This window comes from Apteryx mantelli, chromosome 1, assembly GCF_036417845.1.
Source record: "Apteryx mantelli isolate bAptMan1 chromosome 1, bAptMan1.hap1, whole genome shotgun sequence".
Lineage (NCBI taxonomy): Eukaryota > Metazoa > Chordata > Aves > Apterygiformes > Apterygidae > Apteryx > Apteryx mantelli.
In genome coordinates this window covers 123,856,582-123,880,600 of record NC_089978.1, presented here as the reverse complement: position 1 = coordinate 123,880,600, position 24,019 = coordinate 123,856,582, and the positions used below count along the sequence as shown (strand labels likewise).

Below are 24,019 nucleotides of genomic sequence, written 5' to 3'. Positions count from 1 at the left end.
AACAGAAAACACTAATGGAGTTATGCAATTTCTCAATACGGATGTCTGAGCACTGGAATAGGTTGCCCTGAAAGGTTGTGGAGTCTTCATCCTTGGAGATATTCAAAAGCTGTCTGAATGCAATCCTGGGCAAAGTGCTCTAGGTGATTCTGCTTGAGCAAGGGGGTTGGACTAGATGATCTCCAGAAGTGCCTTCCAACCTCAACCGTTCTGTGTATTGTCAGGTAGAACTTTGTGAGAACATAAAAGAATATAAACATCAAATCCATTAGCGTATAAAATTTTATTGAACAATTGACTTTGGTGAGCTACTTGAAAAATTAAACATTAAAATGATACACCAGGCATTTTACAAGTCATCCAGGTCCGTTTAGATTTTTTTCATGCATTTAGTAATGTCACATGTATAAAACAGGCACAGGTAGAAATTCAGGCAGAAACAGAGCTTGTTAATACCTTATTACTATTACACTAAATACCAAAGCTTACCAGCAGATTAAAAAAAATAGCACAGATCACAAAATCTTTTATTATAAACACTCTTAAATACAGAAAACAAACTTAGCCATAAAAAGGAACCCTGATTCCTTGCAAATACCTGATGAAACCAGAGGGGTAAGAAGTGCCTTTCAGAAGGGAAGTAGCAGCCTCTGGAGCTTGTTTTATATTATAGGGAAGTATAAATCAGGACTAATTGTATATTAATGTTCCTGCTTACTAAGAATTGCGCTCTCTTAATTAAAATATTTAAGTTACGATTCATAATTAATTGATTTTTAAAAGTTATAAAACAATGTTTTCTCTGTAGCAGTCCATGAATGCTCCTTCGTGAGTTTTGCTTAGGAAGTCCTCCAAGGGAATGCTAGGATTTCAGTCTTTCCCATCAGTGTAGCTTAGTTTTCTGGATACCCTATATAAAAGAATTGTTTAGATCATAAAGTTACAGTAAATTAAAAATAAAACAAAACAAAAAAACCCACACACTATGCTTACTTACTGGTTAGTTTACAATAAACAGAATGAAACTGAAACAAATTGCCAAAGCAAGATATCTGAATATCTTGATGGTGACCTGCAGCAGGCTTCCTTGCCTGCAAGCATTCAGCTGAAGTGGAAACATTTCATCTTATGTCATTTTAACATCTCAGTAATGTTACTACATTAACCTAAATTATGTTAATACAAATATCTATTAACAGTGTTGAGATGCAATCGCTGAATGTATTCACAAATAGCTACAAATGAAAGATATGTTGCAGCAAGAGGGAATACAATTATTTCTTTACTGTTATTGAAGAAATAGCAACATGTTTTTTGGATCTATTTAAACCAATGTGGTTTACATCTGAAAATCAGGTATAACAGTATAGTCATAAGACAACATTTACACAAAGCTACAGAACAGTTTATTAGCTAAGGACATTTCTGAAATATCTCTTTCATAATCAACTTCTAGCTGAAGACAGTCAAGTTCCAGACAAGATGAGAATATTCCTCTTTTTCCCCACAACTATTCATACAGCATACCACCTTTTGCCACCTGGCTTAGGCATAAAACTTCTGAGGGCTCAAAAGTCATTAAAGAGCAGCTTCACTCCTGGGATGTTTATTACAGCCACAGAAGTCTAAGAATATCAAACCCCAGGCCTAAGGAAGCTTGCCAACTGACAGTCCATTTAGGTTACAAACTAAGAAACATGCATTTGTGTAATTAAGGAACAAAAGAAATAGATTTTATTCCAGATGGTTTGGCAAGAAAGCACTTACTGAAATACTGATTTCCTGCTCTCCCCTAAACTTATTTACTTGCAAGCATTAAGAAGAGTAAACCATTTTTGTTCTTCAGAACAATACAGTAATCTCATATGGAGGGTTTTGCGTGGAGTCAGAAAAAAGGGAGAAAAAAGGTAAATTCAATAGCTGAGTAAAAATTCACTTAGCTAAGTGCTAAATGAGCATACTCAAGATCACAAAAACATCCTTCTGTACTCATCAGCTTCCTTCCAATACTCCACTATATCAAAAATAATCTTAATGCAATCTTTATTAATATCATTTTGTACTTGTCATATAAATGCCTGTAAGTTTTTATTTCATTTTTGCTTAAACTGACACTTTTTTCTTTAAGTAATGTAGCCTCTTTCTGCTTAAGACCTCCATACAGATGCTTTCAAAATGCATTCAGTCTTCTTCTGAAATTTTAATCTGAACATTGTCAGAAAAATTGATACTAGCTGTACAATCACCTCAAGCATAGAGAAAACATCTTCTTGACTTTGAGTTTGGGAAGGCAGCACATCTTGGGGTGCCAAATCAGATTTTTTGGCAAAACTAGGCCGTTTTCTGTGTCACAGAAATGTTTCAGAAAATAAAAGGAGATTGTTTAGTGAACTTTGAATGCCTTTTAATCCTGCTGCCTATAAAATCAACTCATAATTCATAATCCAAGAGATCTAAAGCTTGAGAAGTCTTCAAAAGTAGCATACTAAGGAAAATAGATGCAGTACGCCATCATTCAGGAAGCTGGAAGGAACGTTCTCTCGAGATGTTAATACTCTGCTGATAGCGATAGAAGAGGAACAGAGCATCTTGGGTCCATTCCAAAGAGAGCCACTGCTGGTTTGGCACAGAGCAGAAACAGGTAAATATGCCCACCTGGACAGGAGTTGATTTTTGAAAGCCATTTAAATGGCAATATACTGCACTCTCCAGATCTTAAGAATCCAAGAGGACTTGTCAGTTCAAACATATAGCCAGAACCAAAACAATTCTGTAGTTATGTCATAGCTAAAATGAAAAGCATCTCTATAATGAATAGAAAATAAGTCTTAGAGTGGCTACTCAGTAAGACCAATCATAGCAACTTCTGTTTGTTGGCCATCCATATTGGACTCTGGCTAGTTATGTCCAGACACACTTGCCTCCCAGTGTTCAAGTTTGCAGGTTTTATTAGCTTGGGATCTCCCCAAGAATGCAAGCTGATTTTCATCATACTAGTACACACGATGCAGGACTATAAGCAACAACCTCCATGCCCGCAATATAAATGTAAAACATGCAAGAACTTGTTTTGAAATTTATTTAATAGAAACTCCAGAGGCACTTACCTTTGGTGACATTTCTGTGCACTTCTGCGAAAGGTGTAATTCTGCAGTGTGCTAGGCCTATCAGAGTGGACATCTGCAATTCCAGACTCTGCTGATGAAAAATAACAGGATGAAATGCACAAGCACCATGAGAAGTAGCAGAGACACTAAAATTTGTTGTTAAAATATTAGCCTAGTAAGACTGTGATAATAATCACCATATTCTAATCAGCAAAATATTGTACAAAAATATTTTAATGCAAAAGCTTCTGACAAAACATAATTTCAAATACAATTCAAGAGCACTGTATATACTTAAGTATAAAGCTAACTTTCTTCAAAGTACTTGTAATTTATTACCATTAGAAAAAGATACAAGTAGTTCACAATTATGTACAAGGTCAGGGAAGAAACTGTTGATACCAGAAAAAATGCAGTTGATAAAATACAATTTCCTACTGAATGTTTACATATAGAAAGTAAATGTAACAATAAACTTAAGAGAAAAAAAGAGAGCAAACCAGCAGATAAACTAGCAGATAATAGCCAGCAAACCAGCAGATAGTAAGAAAATTTCTAGTTAACGAACAGAAATGCTTAACAGCAGTCAACATGTGATTCAGGAAATTATTTTCTAAGCAGATTCCTTACATACTAAAGAAATTTAAACATCCAATTATTACTGAGGCAGAAGAGCTATCATCTCAATGGGAGTCTGCAGAGGACATCTATAGATTTACCCTTTAAATAAGTGCTTGTGATCGCTAAAGTATTAATTCAGAAAGCCTCTGAAACTAACCTCGCAGAGAAGTACAAGGACTAACAAGAAAGGTGTTATCTGGAGAAGTGTGAAATCCAGAGTCCTGAAAATAAAGCATCAACAGATTACGTCAGTAGAAAAACTCAAGTATTACTTCACAGCTTGTGCTAGAAGAAATGACTGGCAACTTGGAACTAAGGGCCTGTTTTAAAACTTAATTAAACAAGCCTAATGATTCCAATGCCTTAATTGACAGGTCTGCTGTCTAAGTTTGGTGGGGTTTTTTGTTTTGTTTTTTAAGTAATGACACAGGCTATTAAAATGAGAGGAAAGCTTTTGCTGAACATTTTAAAACCTCTTTCAAGATTCCTAAACACAGTGACAGTTTCCTCACATAGAATTTGAGGATCCAGGAGACCTGATACAGTTTACATTTGAACTGTTTTGCAAAACAAACACTACCAACAAAAAAGGACCAGAATGTTCTGACTAGTTTAAAGACCTTCCAACTCCAACTCTTTTTTTTTTTTTTTAAAAGCCTTTCTCCAAATATCAGCAAAAGAATACACAATTTTCTTACAAGGTCCTCCAATACCTGACTCTGACAGTTGTGACTGTCATAAAAGCTGGGGTTATTGCCACTGCATGTGCTTGAAAAAACCATGCCAACTGTTTTCCCGGGAGAAATCTGCTGATATACTGTTGTAGGAAAATAATGTTCAGGTATATTTTTCAGTCGCTTTACAGGTGAAGAAAGCAGATCATTTTGAACATTTGCTAGTCTTTTAACTCTAGGAATTGCAGATAAAGTTCGAACAGGTGAGTTAACGAGAGCATTTACAGTTTCAGACATCTGTATTACTTCACATTTCATTAAGTTTGAAGCTCTCTGAAGCCCAGGGAGTTTTGGAACACTATCACCACACAATTTCCGATAAACCTTCTCAAATGCTCTGTCATACTGTACATTGGATCTCACAGAATCACTTAAATTATTCTTCATTAATTCTCCTTTCTCCTCAAGCTTCCGTGAGCTTGAAGGCAGTTTTGTCAACGTCAAAGGCTTTTGAATTTCTTTGGAACACAGTTTGCGATAGAGTTCTTCAAATGCATCTTCGTATTTCTGAGTCTTTGAAGGACTCAGATTCACAGGCAAAGAGGAAAATGAGTAGCTGCGCTGCAGAGAAATCCCCCTCTCAGGAATTTTTGTTTCAGGATTTCTGAGTAATGTATTCGATGTTCTTCGAAGAGAATTGTTTATAACTGGTGCAAAAGTGTTACCATTGTTACTGAAATTGCAAACTGGTGAGCACGATCCTGAAGCATCATCAAAAGGAAAGTCAATTTTGTGAGTTTTGCTCTCTTTTACCAGATGAAGCGCTGCTGACCCTGAATTGACAGTAGATTTTATAGACGGGTAATCTGAAGAACATTTGTAAGTCAATTTTTCACTTTCATTGCATTTTGAATTCTTCAGTGAGGCAGTAGTCTGTAATGGATCTTCAACTAGAAATGTCTCTCCCATTCTAGCCATAACATTAGGAAGAACAGTCTGGTCAGAGGCAATTTGGCCTTTACCAGATGCTGAATCATGTTCTAAATTTGAGTCAGAGCAGTCCGTTTCCATTTCATTTGCATCACTGTGAGAATAATGTACCAGGCCATTTAAATTAAAGGAACACTTGCTATCACAGTTCTTATTTGCATTATTTCCAAAACGTAGATTCCGGATGTCTTCGCTACTACTGCTGCATATGCCAGGCAAGGCTTGCTTCAATTTAAATGGTCTGAACCCTTTTATTTTCTCTACAGTGACACTGAGTTTTGGTTTTCCAGAACGCCATCTTTTGTGTCTATAGTGTTCAATTACATATTCAAACACTTTTCTCTGAAAACGCTTTCTCATGAGCCTTGTTAGTGTCTCTACCATCCCTGGATACAAGTCTCCAAGTGTTACATTGCTCCAGGAGCATTCCTCATCTGCAGACTGGTATACTTCCAAGATACTATCATAGAAAGTTTCATTCACTTCCAGAAGAGGTTGATGCCTGGGTACAGTTATTGTATCTGGTGAAGTAGAAACACCAGGCAAATGTAACTGGAGAGATCTGGATGAAGAATATTCATTTCCAAATCCCGATTTTTTTCTGCAAAGAGTGGCTTGGTGGCCTATTCAAAAACAAACAAAAAACAAACAAACAAAAAAACCTCAAACAAACAAAAAAAACAAACCAAACAAAAAACAACCAACCACAAAAACAGACAAATAACTATTACAACATATCCAGTAATGTATTACATGACTTTGAATCAATTGCATGTGGTACAGATATTCTTAATATAATAGCAAATTTCACTACATTTTTGCCAAGCTAAATGGATGATTAACATACAATAGACTAGGAAAAAGAAAAAAGTTTTTCTAAACAACCTTGAACTAACATAGATAATACAAGACAGAAATTAAATGCATTGGAAAAATAAACTATTTTAAAATAGGTTAATATTTAGAAATAAGGTTCATTGCAGGAACAGATTGCTTCATTTGCTCTAATTTCTGACCAAGAGGCACAGCCTCATCCTATAGGTTTTGTTACCGTATTTCCATAGGATGTGAAAGTTTTGCACTTGGCTAACACCAATGCAGCTTTCCTTGTGCTAAAGCATGCTGAAGATAATGCTCTTTGGAGGTCTTAATGCATGAAATATTTACACCAGAATTTCACCTAAGTTTTGCAGGATCAAGTCTGGAGATCTTTTGAAGGAAGAAAGTTTACTACTTAAGTACCACTTTGACTGCCAGAGAACTACCCAGCAGACAAAAAGCCACTCATTATACTCCTTTAATTTAAAATAGAGTAAAACCACAAAATTATGTTTTAATTTAACTGAGCTTAATGCTCCCGTGTTCTGCAGGTATGCCTTTTTCTTGAGACTGTTTAAGAGTAGCTGTTTTTACATATATATATATATATATGTACATATATACACACACACATATAAAAATATATATACATATATAAAATAAGTATATTTTCTATTTTTCGAATACATTTTGCCATAAGCAAAATCACATCTATCCAATGTCTCTTTAAGAATTCAAACTCTTGTATTTTTCTGTTGGTTAGTGTGTTCAATGTGTGTTCAATATGTTCAATAAATTAAATATTTATTTTTAATAAATTTCAATAAATAAAACATGTTAAATAACTAATATATTTGATCCCACACCCAAAAGATTTAGTTGTACCAAACAGTTCTTGCACTGGTGAAGCTAAGTGAAGACCTTTTGATGATTCTTGAGGTGTTATCTGAAAAATAAAGAAAAAAAGAAAAACACCACAAATCTAATAACCTGAATTTTTTGCATATCAGAAGTAACATCACAGCCTCACTGAGAACAGTGACTGTCCCCATCTTCTCCCTATGGTGCTAGATCTTGTATAGGGATATGGTTCAGAAGGACTGAGTAAAATTTAGGACAAGGAGGAAGAAGTCTCGTTGAAGACTTTAGTAAGAATTCTTAAAAGTTACCACTTTTAAATAGGTTGTTTTGCAAAGCCATTTATCACCTTTACAACTTCTACATTATGTATATTATTTCAATTTCTTTCCTAAATATAAGAACTTATACATGAATACTGCTATATATACTTGGACAATCTACACTTCTCCTGCAAATCTGGTAGGAAACAGAAGCCATACCCTGCATAACATTGCTTGGGAAAAAAAAAGTTCAATGAAATACAAAATTTCTTTTTTTCTGCTATAAGCCTCAATATTAGGCTTTTTAGCAGACTTACTGATGTGAAGACCAACTCACACATCAGAGTAAAAAGAACAAAGTTTCTCGCAATCACTGCTGTGATAGATCCAAGACACTATGATATATATTTATGTAGAGGGCAAGTAGGAGAGGAGCAGTGAGGGCAGCAGCAGAAAATCTTTATCAGCAATCATTGTGCTGCCCATAGGTAAAGAGTCATTCCATTATTCCTAATGGGGACTGCAATTCCATGGAAGTGAGAGGACTGAGGAAGAACAAGAGGTTAGAAACACATACAGGATAACTAATAACACTGAGTAACATCAGCAGATAAACTGATTCAGCAGTGTCAACAAATCTAGCAGATTAAGAAAGGCCAAAGGCCAAAATAATTCTTGAAAGCTAATTTTAGCATGGTATTACTGCTTTCCACCACGCAAACAAGTTTGGATAAGCCATCTCCAATCCATTTTTAAAATCAATTCAACGTATTTTTAAAATGCTGCATCCTCAAGAAGTTAACTTTCTCCATCAATAAAAAGTATATATAAAAAAGATAAGAAGCTAAAAATACAGCATCTTTGAACTATTAATTAGTTAATAACTTCTAATGGAACAGGAGAAATACATTACCGCAATCCACTTTGGAATTCTTCTAGCATCTTCTTGTACTATCACATCCACCTGAACTTTTACTTTCTCTTGCATTTCCACATCGTCATGCAGATTCTTAGAAAAAATTAAAAAAGATTTATTAAAATATATAGAAATTAGTGACACTGACAAACGCGTTTTACACATTCAGATTTATCACATTGTTTCAAATCAGTCTTAGTCAGACAAAGATATCCAACCAGCATAAACTTTTCTAGCGTATACATTCTATGTTAAAAAAAAAAAAAAAAAAAACTGAGAAAAAACTGTATGTGAAAACCTATAACAAGAGATAACTAGCTAGTTTATTGATCCAGAGGAAACCTCTCTCTGCCTCACAACACCCACTGAGCAAAAAACCCCTCAAAAGTCCTAGTGATAGGTTACAGAGCACTAGTAATTATGGCTAAAAATATTTACACAATATTATTAACACCTCAGGAATTCATGTACAAAGGAAATTGTTCTTTATAATGCAGCTCTACTTAAAAAGTAAAAGCACTTGATAATAAATCATAAACGTCTTCCAACAATGAAACTCTGCCTTTCTGAAGCAGGGTAGTCCTAATACCCATACTCTAGTTTTGTGAAACAACAGCGGAAGAGTCTAGTCTGTTTTTGCTGTGGTAGCCACTACTTCAAATTTATTTTTTAAATTGTGTTTCCTCTTTACTTTAGACTCTGCAGTGAACAATCATATTTTTTAGAAGTGTTTTCTCTTCACTTAATGATTCACCTAGTTACAGTATTCTTTTTCCATACCTACAACAGACTTTCAGGGTCACCTGTTCTGTACAAAATATTTTATAGTTTTCTCTGGTGTACTAATAATACCAACACAAAAATTATTTCATATTGCTCTTCATGACATTACTTTTTGAACCTCCCATGTTCTATACTGACTACAAAGGTGCATTAAGCCGCAGACCTCAGAGTCTTCTGCTGATGGTACATTATCCCTTCAGGCATGTATAAGCTACTCAAATAGTTGAACTATTCAATTGAACACAAAATTATTCCATCACATTAGCAAACAGGAACTGAAACTTTTACCTGGAAGTGAATGTCTTCAAATTTTCTTCTAACTGAAACTATATCGGCATCACTTTCTTCACCTACAATTTTAAGATAAACACTAAATAAAACTTGGTTGAACTCTAAAACAAAATGAAGACAGTTTTAGAAAAGTTTTTAAATAAACACTGTACAACTTACTGGTTAAACTGTTTTCATTTTACAAAACCGTTCTCCACACTAAAGCTTTTTCTGAATTACATTCCCATTTCAAGTCCAACTGAAGACCACGGTTTATAGGCTCATTAATAACTTTTGAGAGGAACAAAGAAGAGTGAAGATAACTTATCTGTAACCAGTTCTCTCTTTCTCTCTTCAAAGCATTGCTTTGTAAAAGTATTCCTTCATGTATTCCTCCCACTTCTTTCCCCCTACATTCCTAAATATTCCAAAAAAGATACTAAGGAAAGGGACATTGTCACCTTCTTCTACCACTTCCTTTTGTTAGTTTGTTATTGTCAAGACTGCCTTAGAACTGGCAAGGTGAGAAGTAAGAAAGAGACTTGAGAATGCTCAAAACCAAGTCCAAAACTTCCAACTCCATTTCTAGGTATTCTATGTGTAGTTTTGCTAATGAGACATAACTTTTTTTGTGCTAGAAGTAGCTAGAAATTCCAATTCATCATTACCTAAAGCCTCAGTCCTTCAAGATCACACAACTTTTGACTGCAATGTAAGCCCTGATTTCTAAATTTCCTTGGCTGGTATATATTTATCCAATTTACTGCAGGGAAAAGAAAGAGGACAGAAGGAGAGTTGCCCTGAAAGGGAAAAGAAGGGGGGGGGGGGAGAACTTGGCCTGAAAATAGTAATGGTACCTACATTACTGTCTGTTTATGCTATTCTTATATCAATAACAACAGAACAAAGTTGTTTTCCAAGCTAATCCGCTCTCCCATTCTTTTTCCCTTATCAGGGCAATCATCACCTAAAGCTCTGTGGGCTACTGCTGCCACAGTTCGGGTAAGGATACATACGAAAAAAATACCATTGTTGTGGGAGACAACACAGTTTGGCATCCTCTGGTGAAACCGCTGAGCAATCAGAGGGAGCAGATCATAATGTTCTCCTTGGCTTCCACAGTCTACCTAACACCAGTAAAGTTATTTTATTGGGATTGAAACCCAAACCTATCAGATTCTCAGTTTCTTTCCACATGGCTGATAGAAGATAAAGTTGTAGTCATTTTATGTACAGGAACTCAAAGTTACTAAGCATCAATAGTAGAGGAAGCAATAAGAATTGTAATGTTTTCATCTGGAGAAGTTTTGGCCTCAAGTTCCTGTCGTAATTCCTCTTTTTCTGCCATTTCTTCCTCCAGAATTAACAGGCACAAAAGTGGGAGAATACTCCCTAAACAGTCAGTGAGATAACCAGACTAGACCACTATATAAACAAGGGGGGGTCTAAGCTGTAAAGTTAACTCTAGTGCACAGACAGGAATGCTTGACTCCATCATGCCAATAACAAAATGTCAGAAAACACCCTATTTTGTAGAAAGAATTGGTCTGTTTGAAAGCTGAATACTCTAAGTGTAAAACTTTGCAGAAGTATAATTTTAGCATGATTTATTATTCACTGGATGATCAATCAGACTTCAGATCACAGGAACTTTATTAGCAGAGGACCATGGCACAGCAGAGAATGGAAAAAAACTTAAATATCTTCACCAGGGGAGCTTAGAGTGTTTTTAAGGGCTAAAAGGAAAGTTAGGCAAAACCTTCGTTCCTCAACTGCAGAAACGAGAGGAAAAAATGAAGATTCACATTTTTCTCTCTGGAAAATCTATCCTGTAATACAGGAAGTTATTTCACTGTAGCTGCATGCAATACATTATCATTACTTAAAAGAGAGGTCATACTTAAGTGATGAGCATGTTAGTAAGGGAGCTATCAATGTTAACTTTCGACTTCAGTATGATCTTCTAAACTACAACACACTTGGATAATATATAATTCAGATATGAACTTCCACCCTTCTCTCCAAAGAAATTCATTTCTATGTGTTCCTATTCTAATGGATCCAAGGAATTTTCCAGATATTACTATACTTTGCCATGCTACTTCCTGTGAAATCAAAGGTGGATCTAATAACTTTCATTATTAAGTGCAGACCAATACCTACAGCTATTGGTTGGAGCGGCTTCACTTTATTTGTACCTGCAACTGATGGTCTTTACATACTTTCCACAACAAAAATACTTTATAATACCTGAAAGGAATACTGCCTTCACTGAGAAGTGTGAAACATCCAGTATGAATACTGAAGAGTGAATAAAACTGCTAAAGATGAAGTTTTAGCTAAAGCAGCTAAAGATAGCTTTTCTTCTAACAGTTAACAAACCCTATGGCTAACTGCTTATACGTTAAGAAGAGCTGTAGACTGAAATTCCATTTTCAAGTGACTAATCTAAATCTCACACTTCTAAAGAAGTTGATGTTTAGGTCTTACTTTATTTGGAGAGAGTTGAGATTCACTGAGGTTGCTATAATTCTCTCTAGCCTTTCCTTAGAACATTCACAAGAAAAGGAGGAGGAGTGAGTAATCATATTATTGTACTCTGCTATGAAGATACGAGAGTCTGAACTGTACCACTCATTTATCCCATGAGTGGGAAAAAAAAAACAAAAAATAAAAAGAAGCTTACAGAACCTAAGCTACAGATGCTTCTGAAATTTATTTCCTATATTTCATCATGCAGTCTGAGAAAATGCACAGTCACATTTCCTAAGTTTGCAGAAAGTCTGTTTTATCATTCAGATACAGATATTTGAACTTATCCTCTCAAATGATAAAAGGACTAAATTCAGCATCTACAGATTGCTATTTACTCTCAACAAAGAAATATGAAGCATCCAGCTACCCATAATGCTGCAACTGCTCTTTAATAATTAGAGTTAAATGCTTGGTACCATCTAGTCATATTTTAATTTATGCAAAATATTAAGATCTTTATCCTGAATATATAAAAGCTTGTCTAAAACTTACTACTTGAGAAAAGTTTTAAAACAGTCACTTATTGTTATCCGTAATTATTGCAGTCAAATAATTATTTGAGAACATAAGGTCAAAACTACCAAAACTTTGCAGACATGATATGAGCCTGATATAGAAGCTGTACAAATATTGAATAAAAGATGGTTGATCTTCTCACATATTGAAAAGACAATGTTGAAGCTCAGTTCAATACCCTTTTTTACCAGATCAACTAGAAATTAATTTTCATATTTTTAATTATTAATAAAATGTTTATTTCCACTTATGCCAAAATTTTGATCTCATCTTTCCTTTCAATTTATTAAGAAAAGGCAATTGAACATATTCTATGCTGACTCTTCAGCCAACATACCAGGGATTCAGGACTGAGATTTGAAGAGAAATGTGGATATTGCATCAATAGTATTACCAATAACTCAGTCTCTTACTATCCTTATTCTCTACCTTCTGAAAGGCATAGAACACAGATTAAAATTATTAGAGAATTATGAAAAACAGTTATTTCCAATCTTTTCCAAAGAAACTGAAAAGTAAATCAAAAAACCTACCTATATCAGATGCATCAACAGAAGACTTCTCATAAGATACCTTAAAAGCACAGGAAAGGCATTTTAAGACTTTGTAGCATATGCTATATTAACTTGTCCGTAGAGTTTTTCTGCTCTCATTAGTTCATCAAGTTTTGGAAGAAAATCAGTTGTACTACACAAACTGTGCCTAAATGACATCATCTTTGCCAATAAACCTGTACACATGTTGTTTTGATTCACATCTGATTACTCGGATGTGAGGAAAACCGAGTTTTTCACCCAGTCCTTCTATATTCAGACAAATAAGCCAAAAAGAGAAGGCAGCTATTACACAACAAAAAAGTATAATTGTGAAAACAGCTGACAGATGAGTTTTAATCACCAGATCTTTATCAGTATGTACTAGCGATTTTCTTTGTTTCAATGTATCAGGAAAATTTCTTCGTAGCCACCTTTAAACAATACTATATATAATATTTGTTTTTGTCCGTTTTCTAGAATTCTGACAGCTACATAAAAAGCTCATTATTATGGACGAGGAGCCTTTTGTAAAGGTTTCCAATCTACATCTAGTATCATATTCTTGAGGATTTCTTTTAAAAAAGAAAAAAAAAACCCAACAGATCTAAAAAGCTATTGTTCTGCTTAGATCAATTGTAAAAGTGTATTTTGGGTTAAAATTGCACCAATAAAATCAGACAATTCTATCACCAACACAGAACAAGTAATTAGGAGTGCCTGACCAATGAGATTGCCCATCACTCTTCAAATGTGGAGTATTTTCTCCTTAAAAAGATCAAGTGTCAAAAGCAACTGTTCTAGATGTCAACACAGTTTACAGGAAAAATTAGACCTATATTGCCTAACTAAAAAGACATTTGATGGCTTAAAAACCTATGTCCAACTGCTCCCTCTCACTTTAAATAAATGTAAATAGAGACCAGAATTCAGCTGAAACCCATGGCTATTAAATGGAAGGACATGTAATTACATGAAACACGCACAAAGCTTACTTTCACATACCCTTTTACATAAGCAGTATGAATTACTCTTCAAAAATGAAATAAAAATGCAACTGCCAACATTTAATAAGAGGAAAGAACATTACAGTACATTTTAAAAAACGGAACCTGCTCAAAAAGCAGAAAATATCAAACATAACTGCAGATTTAAACAAATATTGGTCTTTTAATATTCTTTGAGACACTCTGTCAAAAGGAAAAGAAATTAACTGTGAAATAGCCCATTTCTGCCCAACTATGAGTTCCTTCAAAATACTAGAGCCAGATTTTTTTCTCTGCTTCTAATGAAGAAAAAACAGCTTGGAGACCCAGAATATCAATGGGGTAGGCACTTAAAGTATTACATTCTGAGGAAAAACATAAAAACAATTGTTTAATAAGATACCTGAAGTTTGAACAATTGCAGTGATTTATTTAAAAGATTACGTATTTTGGTTCAGTGTTTATGGGTGAAAAACATTAAGCCTTTAATTTTATTAAAAGTACTTTAAAAGAATAAAGTAATTTTATTCTGCAATTAATAGGTCTGTAAAATCTAATTTTATAGCTATGGTACAGGACCACCTGGTTTTAATTAATTTCTTAGCTGTTAGGCTATGACTACATAAGTGTATTTTCTCTAAAGAGACTTAAAAAGTGGGTGCAGGATGGTGTCCCCTACCTGATGCACTTTTGAACGTTCATCTTCAAAACCACTGGTCTGTTGCTTTGATATTTCTTAGCATGCATGGGAAGAAAGAAATACTTCTTTTAGAATTTGATAGGCTGCAGATCAATGTTTTACTTGAACTCATGAATTCTTCATTTGTGTATATATATTCTTATTTATTCAGGAAATATTTAATAAACATTAAAAAATAGAGAGCACATACATAGAAGTGAACGAAGAATAGACAATGAGTGGCAGAACAACGTTTGAGTCAAAAAAAACAGACTAATTCTGCTAAGATGTACTTCTGTCATGTTATGTTTTCTTCTTAACCCATGAAACAACACTAAACAGAAAAATCATGTCCCTTTATCAGCCGCTATCATTTATGGAAAAGGAAGACAACTGCAAGTGCTTTCTAGGCATATGGTGAGAAGCACAAGAGAGAGAAAAATCCCAAATCTATCTATTGCATCTTTCTTTTGAGTTTTGGCAAGAGGGCTTATAGTATACTTTCACCTTCCATAATTGCTGTGTCTGCCTTCTTTCACAGATAGCCTCACCCAAAATCTTGATTTTTTTTCCATTTATTTCATTAGAAGCAGAAGAAATAGTGTGCAAAAGCAGCCTAAGTTCCATATTTACCTAAAAATTAATAAGCAGAAGTCTCTTTTTTACATTTCAATCTGTACCTTGTTCTCCATTAGCTATTGCAACACTAGAAGCACTAAAGCTTCTAAAAAAATTAGAAGCAGCTAGCTTCAAAAAGACCTCTATATAAGCCTGTATTTTGCAATTAGACTCCAAACTAGATAGCGTTGCTACTGAAATTACTCAGATTGAAAACTGTTATAACATAGCTGAAAAAGTTAGTGCTAAAAACCGTCTCTTTGTTAGACTTAAGAGGATCTAGAAAATGCTAGTATAACACCCCAAGTCTGCATACAATGCATATGGTTATGATGTGCACATGAAAACTACTGCCTAAATCTATTGTTAATACTCCTTAAGTTACAGAAATTTGAGCTTTCCCTAAGAGAAGGATTTAAATCTTCAAACGGACTCTGCTGGTGTTAACACTGTAGTGGCACTTCTTATGATTGAGCGCTTGTGATAGTTATAGACTTAAAAAAAATGAAAAAAACATATGTGCTTTACCAGATATGCTTAATCTAGTCAGGACTGCCAGTAAACAAGTTTCTTCTTAAAGGCAGAATTTGTTGTTCCTGCTTTTCTGTAATTTTGTCTCCAGATAAATTGATGTCAAATATCAGACACGATTTTTTCTTTTTTGTTAAATGGTGAGAAAACTTTGATCACATCTAACTCAGGCATGTAAATACTACTTCCTCCTGTAAATACTTCCAATGATTTAATAGCGCCAAGCATATATCTAAAGATTTCCAGTTTTCTAAGACTTTGAGAGAGCATATGGAAAGTGACCTAAACATGTTGTCTATTCTTTCTTCTGTTCTAACGCAGGAACGACTATACCTAACTTATCCCTAGGAGAAGCCTAATCTATTTTTAAGAACAACTCTGTAGACTCTTTAATAAATTATTTCAGGGCTTTCTTGTGCTTACGTTTGGAAAGTTTTTCTAATATCTAACTTAAGGGCTCCATTTCTTTCTTTTTTTCCCCTTTTAGGTGCTATCACCTGTGCCTCTGGTCATTTTTTCTTTTTCTGACTCATTCCAGTTAGCCAAGATACCATTCAAAGCACAAAGTACTTCACCAGAGGCATTACCACTGCTGAGCAGTGCAGAAAAATTGCTTTGCATGCTTTGCATACTATGCACCCTGCATATCTTCTAGTACAGAGTGTGCTATTTTCACAACAATCTTGCTTAACCAGCCTTTACCAGCCTCCTGCAGCAGATTATTCCTACACAAGTCTATTACTTTGAACTTGTCTTCACAAAACTACAAAAAGTTCTGTTCTCCCCCCCCCTTCCATCCTCCAATTTGTCTGCAGGATATCTTTCACAGTGGTCCTCCCTACTTGGCATCATCTGCAAGTTAATCAAGGATATTCTGTTCTCTGTCATTTACTTAATGAAAGTATGAACTAATAATGTGCTCAGGACAGGTCCTGGAAAAAAAATCTCATGTTTCCCCCTCAGTTTGAGCACAGACTAATATAATATATATAATAATATAATATAATATATAATGATAACTATTCTAAGCACAGTGTTCCAACCATTTGCAAATCCATCTTAAGTAGTTTCATTTAGATTTATTTTCCTAACTAGCTTACAAGAATGTCACAAACATCACCCTCCCCCCAGCAGATAATAGAAGATGCATATGCCTACATAAGTGGAAGAGTAGGACACTGGGCTATGATACAACTCCCACACATAAAGTTAATCATGAATATTATATAATCAGCAGGATCAGGTTTCAGCTTGGGAACTTCTCAGGATAGGAATTTATCTTGGTTATTTTGCAAATATATACTACATCAGTGCTTCACTTAAAAAATACTAACATATTCTTAGAAGCTGAATAAAGCATTTTCCCAACTTTTCTAAGCTGAGAACACAGGAAATCACAAAAATAGTGATGTCCAATTAAAATTCCTATCTCCATCCCTACAGAGCAAGACCTATGAAACATCACAGAGGATGTTTTGCTTTAAAAATCTTTCTGCTCAAGGAAAGGAAAAATTAAGTGGAAAATGTATGATAAATATTGCTCTTTTTGGAGTCTGAAATTTAACATACTTGGTCCTCCAATGCTCAGAACTTCCATATAAAAACTACTCAAAGAACTGTCATTTAACCCAACAAAACTTAATAGGGGTATCAGACAATATACCCAAAACAAAGAAAACTTGCAAATACCATTCAAACGAATAGTAAAAATTCAGAATTGTGAATCAAATAATAAACTCCAGTTATATTCAAAGTGAAGGGGCTCATTACATACATTACATCTGAGTCTCGTAAAGTTACTTTACATGTTAACGATGAATAGCACATAAGTTTGTGTAGCCTAATTGGTAACACATACATCAAGACAATCTAAGAGTATAGAACAAGATTAGGTCAAATTTTCATATTAATTTTAATAATTCGTAGGCAGAAGTAGGTATGTCTCCTTTTTTTCTTTTTCTTTTCTTTTTTTTTTTTTGAGTGCAACATACACCACCAACCAAAAAAAATCACTGCTGACCGTGACCCAGGAGATTCTATCTTTTACAGTACATATAAACATGCATGGATAAATAAAAATCTGTAAGTGTTTTTTTCTTTATAGCAGTTAACACTGGTGCTATTCCTCCACCTTCAATATTGAAGTTAAATATTTCTTTCCTAGAATAGCTTAAAACATAACTAAATATGAAAGACTTTGCTTAAATTGAATGAGAAGTAGCAAAAAAAAGATGTAAGTTATGAAGTTTTCTCCTAGTCTCCTTATCTATAATGCAGAACAATAGATGAAAGAAATAGTTAGACCAAGCTTTATAGCTTTAAAGAAATCCTGTGAAGCAAATTCCTTCAACAGGTGCTTCTAAGCCGTTCAGACCTTAGGTCAAAACCCAAAGATTAACAATAGCAAAAAAATGACTTGCTTAAGACTTCAAATATGCTAACTTTAAAAAAAAAAAGATTGCTAGACACTGTTTCTTTCTAAGTTTCACTGCAGGTCCTACCCAGTCATTTTATTGCTGCTCAAACCTGTGAACACACATTTTCTGAAACTTAGCAGTCAGGTGTCTGACCATCTGAATTTTTTTGTACCAAACCCTTATTTCCCAGTTCAATATTTTATTTTTGTAGGCTGGTCTAACGTATACACACTTGAATCCTGTACAGACAGATTTTTTTGGTACAATTGTGGAGGAAGGGGAAGATACCTGGTTTTGTTTTGGTCTCAAACCTTCAGCATAAAAGTTTCTCAGGTGAATGTCATAATATAAATAGCACATTAAAAAAAAATCCTCAAAATGTAAAGAGAACAAAATCCAACACACTCTTACTGTACCATACATCAAAATTTTCCCATGCAAGATGTCATTTAGCCTGGTAAAAACATGTATTTTATCTGAACATACAGCTTCTCAAGACAATGCAAAAGGAGGAAGTTTGACATCTGAAGATTAACAAGTATCAGAATTAAACTCGGGAGTGCAGTCTTAATTTGACTTACATAATGATACTCTATCTTTAATGAAGTAACTATATACTACTTTTTCTGTAGGTAGCCTGATTCATTCAGGACACAGAATAATCACTAAGTTTTAGATAGCTAGCTTTTCAACCTCATGAAATTCTTTTAATACACATTTTCAAATATGTACTCTTCTCCAGGTATTTTTTAAAAGCTAGCAAATTCCAAATTCTTCCACATGTACAGCAATATAAATCAGGGTTGGAATTTTTAGATTCACTTAACATCTGACAAATGTTGCAAGCATAATAACAAAAAGCTGTCTGTGTAACTGATAAGAGTAGATTATTTTAATCAACTTATGCTGATAGCAACATCAGTTATAATGTATTTATTCATTTTAAGCACTCTTAATGACATTTCAGAATCTTTAAGAACATAAGCATTAATTGTGAGTATCTGGAAGAGTCTGACTTAAAAACAGGACATAATCTATTAAGTCAAGATTCTTTTGGATAAGATCTTTTACAGCACCTATTTTTTTTTTTTTTTAAAAACACTTTACCTGCACTCTTCCGACTTCTGATAGCATGCTGCAATTTAAAACAGAAAAAAAAAGTCAGAAGAATCTTAGAATAGTAATTTTGAATGATGCCTCTATTTACTTTGGCATATTTTACAATCAGGCACTTCCTAAATAACCATTCAATCTTGTTCACCTTTCCCATGGCCTGACCAGCAAAGCAACAAATACATGGTAAAGTTTACCTGATGATTCACTCTGATTTACATCTTGCCATATTGCTGCTGTTAAAATCACTAAAAGCACGTAAGTTATAGCTACCTTGGCACAAATGACAGGCTAACACAGAGAATTCATTTTATAGTCCTTAATGGATTCAGATTAAAAAGCTGTGCAGCCATTTCCTGTTGGGACCCTTAGTACCTGCTACCCAAGGTATTACCAGGGGCTGAAGGGAGAGGGAGATACAACTCCTTTTCTCCCCCCACTAAATCCCATCCTGCTCTCCAAGACTGAATTTCACTCCCCATCCTCCCACTCTGTGGGGTTCAGAGCAGCTTCTGTGTTAGCTGTCAAGGAACACCGCGTAACTTAGCTTTTTAGACAGATACTGTGGAAGGGGCAGCAGGCTGCCTTTTTATGGTTATTTGGGAAACACAGAGTTCTTGATCAAATTCACTGGTTAGTTCATATGGAGGAGTTTAGGAAAAGAAAATGCGTGTCGCTATTTCAGCTTTAATAATTTTACATTATATTTCTAGATTTCAAGGCAAGCAACATGTGCGTGTTATATTTTAAAACCAAAATAAATAATATTTGATGTGTACAGAATAACTTCATGTTGACTAATGTTGTGTGTGTCAAAAGATTTACATATGGAAACAGCAAAGTGAACATGATACATTATTGCATAGCATGTATTTATTAGAAGCAATGTAGTCTTTGGCAGTTTTGCAGTATACGATTCACTTCAAAAAGAAGCGATTGCTTGTTTAACAACAATACTCAGAATGAAAACATACAGAGAGCAGGCCCAAAACAGTAATGACTTTATCCTGATACAGACACCGAGCGCTGAGACTGCAAAGATATTTTAGTATCTAGCACTGTTTTACAGATTAGACCAGTAAGGCCCTTGGAACTGAAAAACTGATTACCAGAACCAAAACATTCTACTTCAAATACATGTTAACTTCAATGGCAATATTCTGATGCAAAAGGACATGTTCCTTTTTTTTTTTATATATATATATATATATATATATTTTTTTTTTTTTCCAGATTTATCGGTGGTGTAGACAAAGGTAAATGGTCTGCTATTTCAGTCTATCTCATCTGACAATCAAAAGCAACCTACCATAAAACTTTATTTTAAAAGTTATTGACTTCATTGATTAACACCTCCTGCAAATATTAAGTGGCACAGAAAGATTAGAATATATTCCTGTATGTTTATATATATATATAAAAAGAGTATATAAAATATACAAAAATGATAAAGAAATGTTTTTACATTTTAACTGCATAGTAGGACTGTATTATTAGATACCTTAAGTATTTTCTTCCTCCATTTTTTAAGGCTTTTGGTTGACACTTCCCCCCATTGTTTTGGTCCTAGAAATAACAAGAAAGGTTAATACAAATATAGCTTTATATATAACACTGTTAGTCTATATTGAGTAGCTTTCTAACAAATGCAATATTTAGGAAGAACATATTACCTAACAACAAAATGTTATTAGATCCAAACAATCGCCAAAACAATCGTTAAAACAAAAATTTACAGGAAAACAAAAGAATATTATAAATTTAAGTTAAAATTGAGAAGTCAGAAAAATCAAATACTGAGTCCACCTAACAACATTGAGCTAAAACCCAAAGAGCATTACAGCCCTGGGGAGGGGAAAGTTATTTTACTTAATAAATAAATAAGATTTATTTAACACGTGGCATAGTTAAGGCTTCATGGGTCTCTGTTAAGGAATGAGATTTATATTCATAGGAAATGTGAGCAAAGGTTACTAAACTGAACACATAACCAAACCTTTACAAATCCAAAACTGAGTATTACAATACCGTATACATTTTATTTCTCTCTGTGTAAACACACACACACACCACATAACAAACAAAATGCTATAAAATGCAAACTTACCAGTCTAAAAATGCCTTTAGAAAGTAAGCAATATGTAACATTTACATAGTACTTGACAGTGTTGTACTACTTTGTGTGTATGTCCAATAAGTTCTTTTTTAACAACTGGGGAGGTAATTTATATTTCATAATCCTCACTTCAGTGAGAAGAAAAACTTCCAGAACATTTCATCTCCCAGGAATATCACCCAGCTACTAAGTCACAACTCCCATTAAAACTTAGCGCAATCTATTTTAGAACAACAGTTGTTTTGCAGTAAGCTCTCTGTATGCATTAATCATTCTAAAACAGATCGACAGTTACAATGAGACACTGGAAAACCATGACATGGCACAACATGGTATAGATTTATGCTAGCCACATGAATGCTCAGTGTAATATTAAAGAAGGGACTATTTACCCATTCCACCCTGACATTTGACATACTAGAAATTTATCACTTTACAGCAGCCTTCAAAATATTAAAAGCTCAAACTACAGAATCCAATCATGCATATCAACTTCATAATACCTCCATTCCTCCTTTCCCTTCAGTCTTCTCCTTCATTTTGATTTTTTACCCTGCAAGTCATCCAAATATTAATCATTTTTCTCCTGAGCTTTGCTACTAACTCTTTTTCATTATCTAAAACACAGCACACAGACTAAAATGGTGCCCATAAACAAATTTTCCAAATATTTATATGCACATGTCAAAGTTTACATATGAAATTACATACCTGAGTAGACAAAATTCAGTATTGGTTGAAATGAGACATCATATAACCATCAACAGTTGTATGCTTCAGTAAGTCTAAATACCCAGCATGTAAATATTGAAACTTTAAGAAGTTCTTACCATCAGGTGTATCATAAGTGAGAGTTTCCATGGAAATAAGTAAATCATCTTCAAAGGGATGATTATACTAAATGAAAAGGACAATTAAAGATAAGAATAGATGGTCAAAACAGTGTTTAATGTGTTTTAAATATTATTTTTATAAATTTTTGTTTTGTCTGAAACAAAGTTATCAGTATGTTGTTTTACTGGCATAAGTTTTAAATTCAGCAATTTGGAAATATTAATTCCTAGAGAAATCCTATATATTTTAAGGATGTACCTAAATCATTCAAATTCAAGGCATAAACCAGCCGCTGATAAAATGGAGTTTCAGAGAAAGCTTTCAGAGTGGGTAACTTATTCTATCACAGGTTTTCTTCTAAACTTTCTCTGAAGGAACTGGAATTATCCCCCAAGCACATGTCCACAGTTCACAATATACAAAAATACCCAATCTAATACTAGAGGAGAAATGTGTTTGCGAACCAGATGTGGCATTATGCCAGCACCTGAACGTTAGCACAAATCATCATCCAAAACAGCAGTGCTGCGCTCCCTGAACAAATGTGTTGGTCTCTGCTCTGAGGCATACAGTTTCTGTGCTGTTAACACAAAAAGGCTCCAAGGTAAGGATTCCTGGAGGGAGTCTCCCACTTTTCCTTATAGTTTCACTGGAAATGCTTCATCTAAAAGCACCTAACTTGGGTTAAGTGAGCAACAAAGGCAGTTTGGGTGTTAATTTACATCACTTGCTCAAACTGGCAGTCCCACATCTAGGTTTTGTGGGAGTATTCAAGGAGCTGGCTTTGAACTAGCTCAGACATGCCAAGGCACAGGATCCAGCAAGGCCTGCAAAGCTATGTGAGACACTGGGCGAGGGCCGCTTTTTGTAGCCAGGACAACAGGACCTTGTGACACTGCAGGTAATTAACTGATGAACATAATCCAATGTCAGTTACTGCAAATTAGCACACACAAAGAAAAGAAAGTCTGTCATTGCAGACACACTCGGACTTAGAAGCACCCTCAAAAAAAGCACTGGGAAACAGCCTCCCAGGGGTGTTCAGAGGGCCACGGGAGGACAGCAGGGCTAGGCCAAGTCATACGCCATTTTTGCAAGAGAAACCACAGGCGGACTGAGCTCTCCAGGCGGGGCAGGAGGGGTGCGCGGGGGCCGCGGGGAAGGGCTGAGAGACCCCCCGGAAAACGGCCGCGCAGGTGGGAGCCCTTCCCCGCCGCCCCCCGCACTAGCCACGCAGGCCCCAGCACAGGCCGCCGGGGGGGGACGCAGCGGGGGAACGCGGCCTTGCTGCGATTCGATCCCCGCCCGCCTGCCTCGGGCCGGCGACAGGAGCCCCCTTCAACGGCCCCCGCCCAACGGACGGGGCGGCGCGCGGGCGCGCCCCTCACCCGCTCCAAGATGCGGTTGATGGCGGCCGCGAAGCGGGCATTGCTCAGCCGCAGCTGCTCGTCCAGGTCGAAGGCCATGGCGCGCGGACCGGCGCGCGGACCGGCCCGCGGCCCGGCCCGCGGCCCTGCCCAGAGGTGCCCTCCGCCGCAGCGCCCAGAGACGGCGGGCGTGCCACCTTTCGCCCCACAGCCCGCGCGCACCCCTCCGACCCCTCACGCGAATTCAAACTGCGCGCCGCCTCCCCTCCGCAACGCCCCCCCGCCCCGCTTCCCGAGCTCTGATTGGAGCTCGCACACGTCACTTCGGGTCCCACAGCCCATCGGGGTGCGCAGAACGAGCCTCTCTTCTTCTGATGGGCTACTACCCCTCCCGAGGGCCCACCCCTTCCGTTTTACGGTCAACTCTGCCTCTGAATTCTCCCATTGGCTCCTGGTCTCAGAACGGATTGGTG

General features: G+C 35.7%; 1 protein-coding gene across 2 annotated transcripts; it reads right to left on the bottom strand.

The window, feature by feature from the left end:
* Positions 1-264: 264 nt before the first annotated feature.
* Positions 265-23,762, bottom strand: HJURP (Holliday junction recognition protein). 2 transcript variants are annotated; one of them, XM_067300698.1, is made up of 13 exons: positions 23,568-23,762; positions 22,176-22,242; positions 20,731-20,795; positions 19,224-19,251; positions 14,551-14,606; positions 12,886-12,925; positions 9,320-9,381; positions 8,246-8,341; positions 7,097-7,157; positions 4,442-6,015; positions 3,886-3,949; positions 3,108-3,198; positions 265-910 (listed from the first exon to the last, which is right to left on the bottom strand). In XM_067300698.1, the coding sequence occupies exons 1-13, from the start codon at positions 23,643-23,645 to the stop codon at positions 871-873; spliced, it is 2,322 nt and encodes a 773-aa protein (XP_067156799.1). In that variant the 5' UTR covers positions 23,646-23,762; the 3' UTR covers positions 265-870. The 2 variants fall into 2 exon arrangements, with proteins under 2 accessions (XP_067156799.1, XP_067156810.1); XM_067300709.1 differs by having other exon boundaries at positions 3,108-3,195.
* Between the last annotated feature and the right edge of the window lie 257 nt (positions 23,763-24,019).

What these genes read in the sequence shown, in the direction of transcription:
- HJURP (XM_067300698.1), bottom strand. Translation starts at nt 23,645, where the DNA reads ATGGCCTTCGACCTGGACGAGCAGCTGCGGCTGAGCAATGCCCGCTTC. An exon ending in TCAACCGCATCTTGGAGCGG is followed by an intron (nt 22,243 to 23,567) that starts GTGAGGGGCGCG and finishes CTTTTCATTTAG; the next exon opens with TATAATCATCCCTTTGAAGA. An exon ending in ACCAGTGCAAGAACTGTTTG is followed by an intron (nt 6,016 to 7,096) that starts GTACAACTAAAT and finishes GTTTTTGAATAG; the next exon opens with GCCACCAAGCCACTCTTTGC.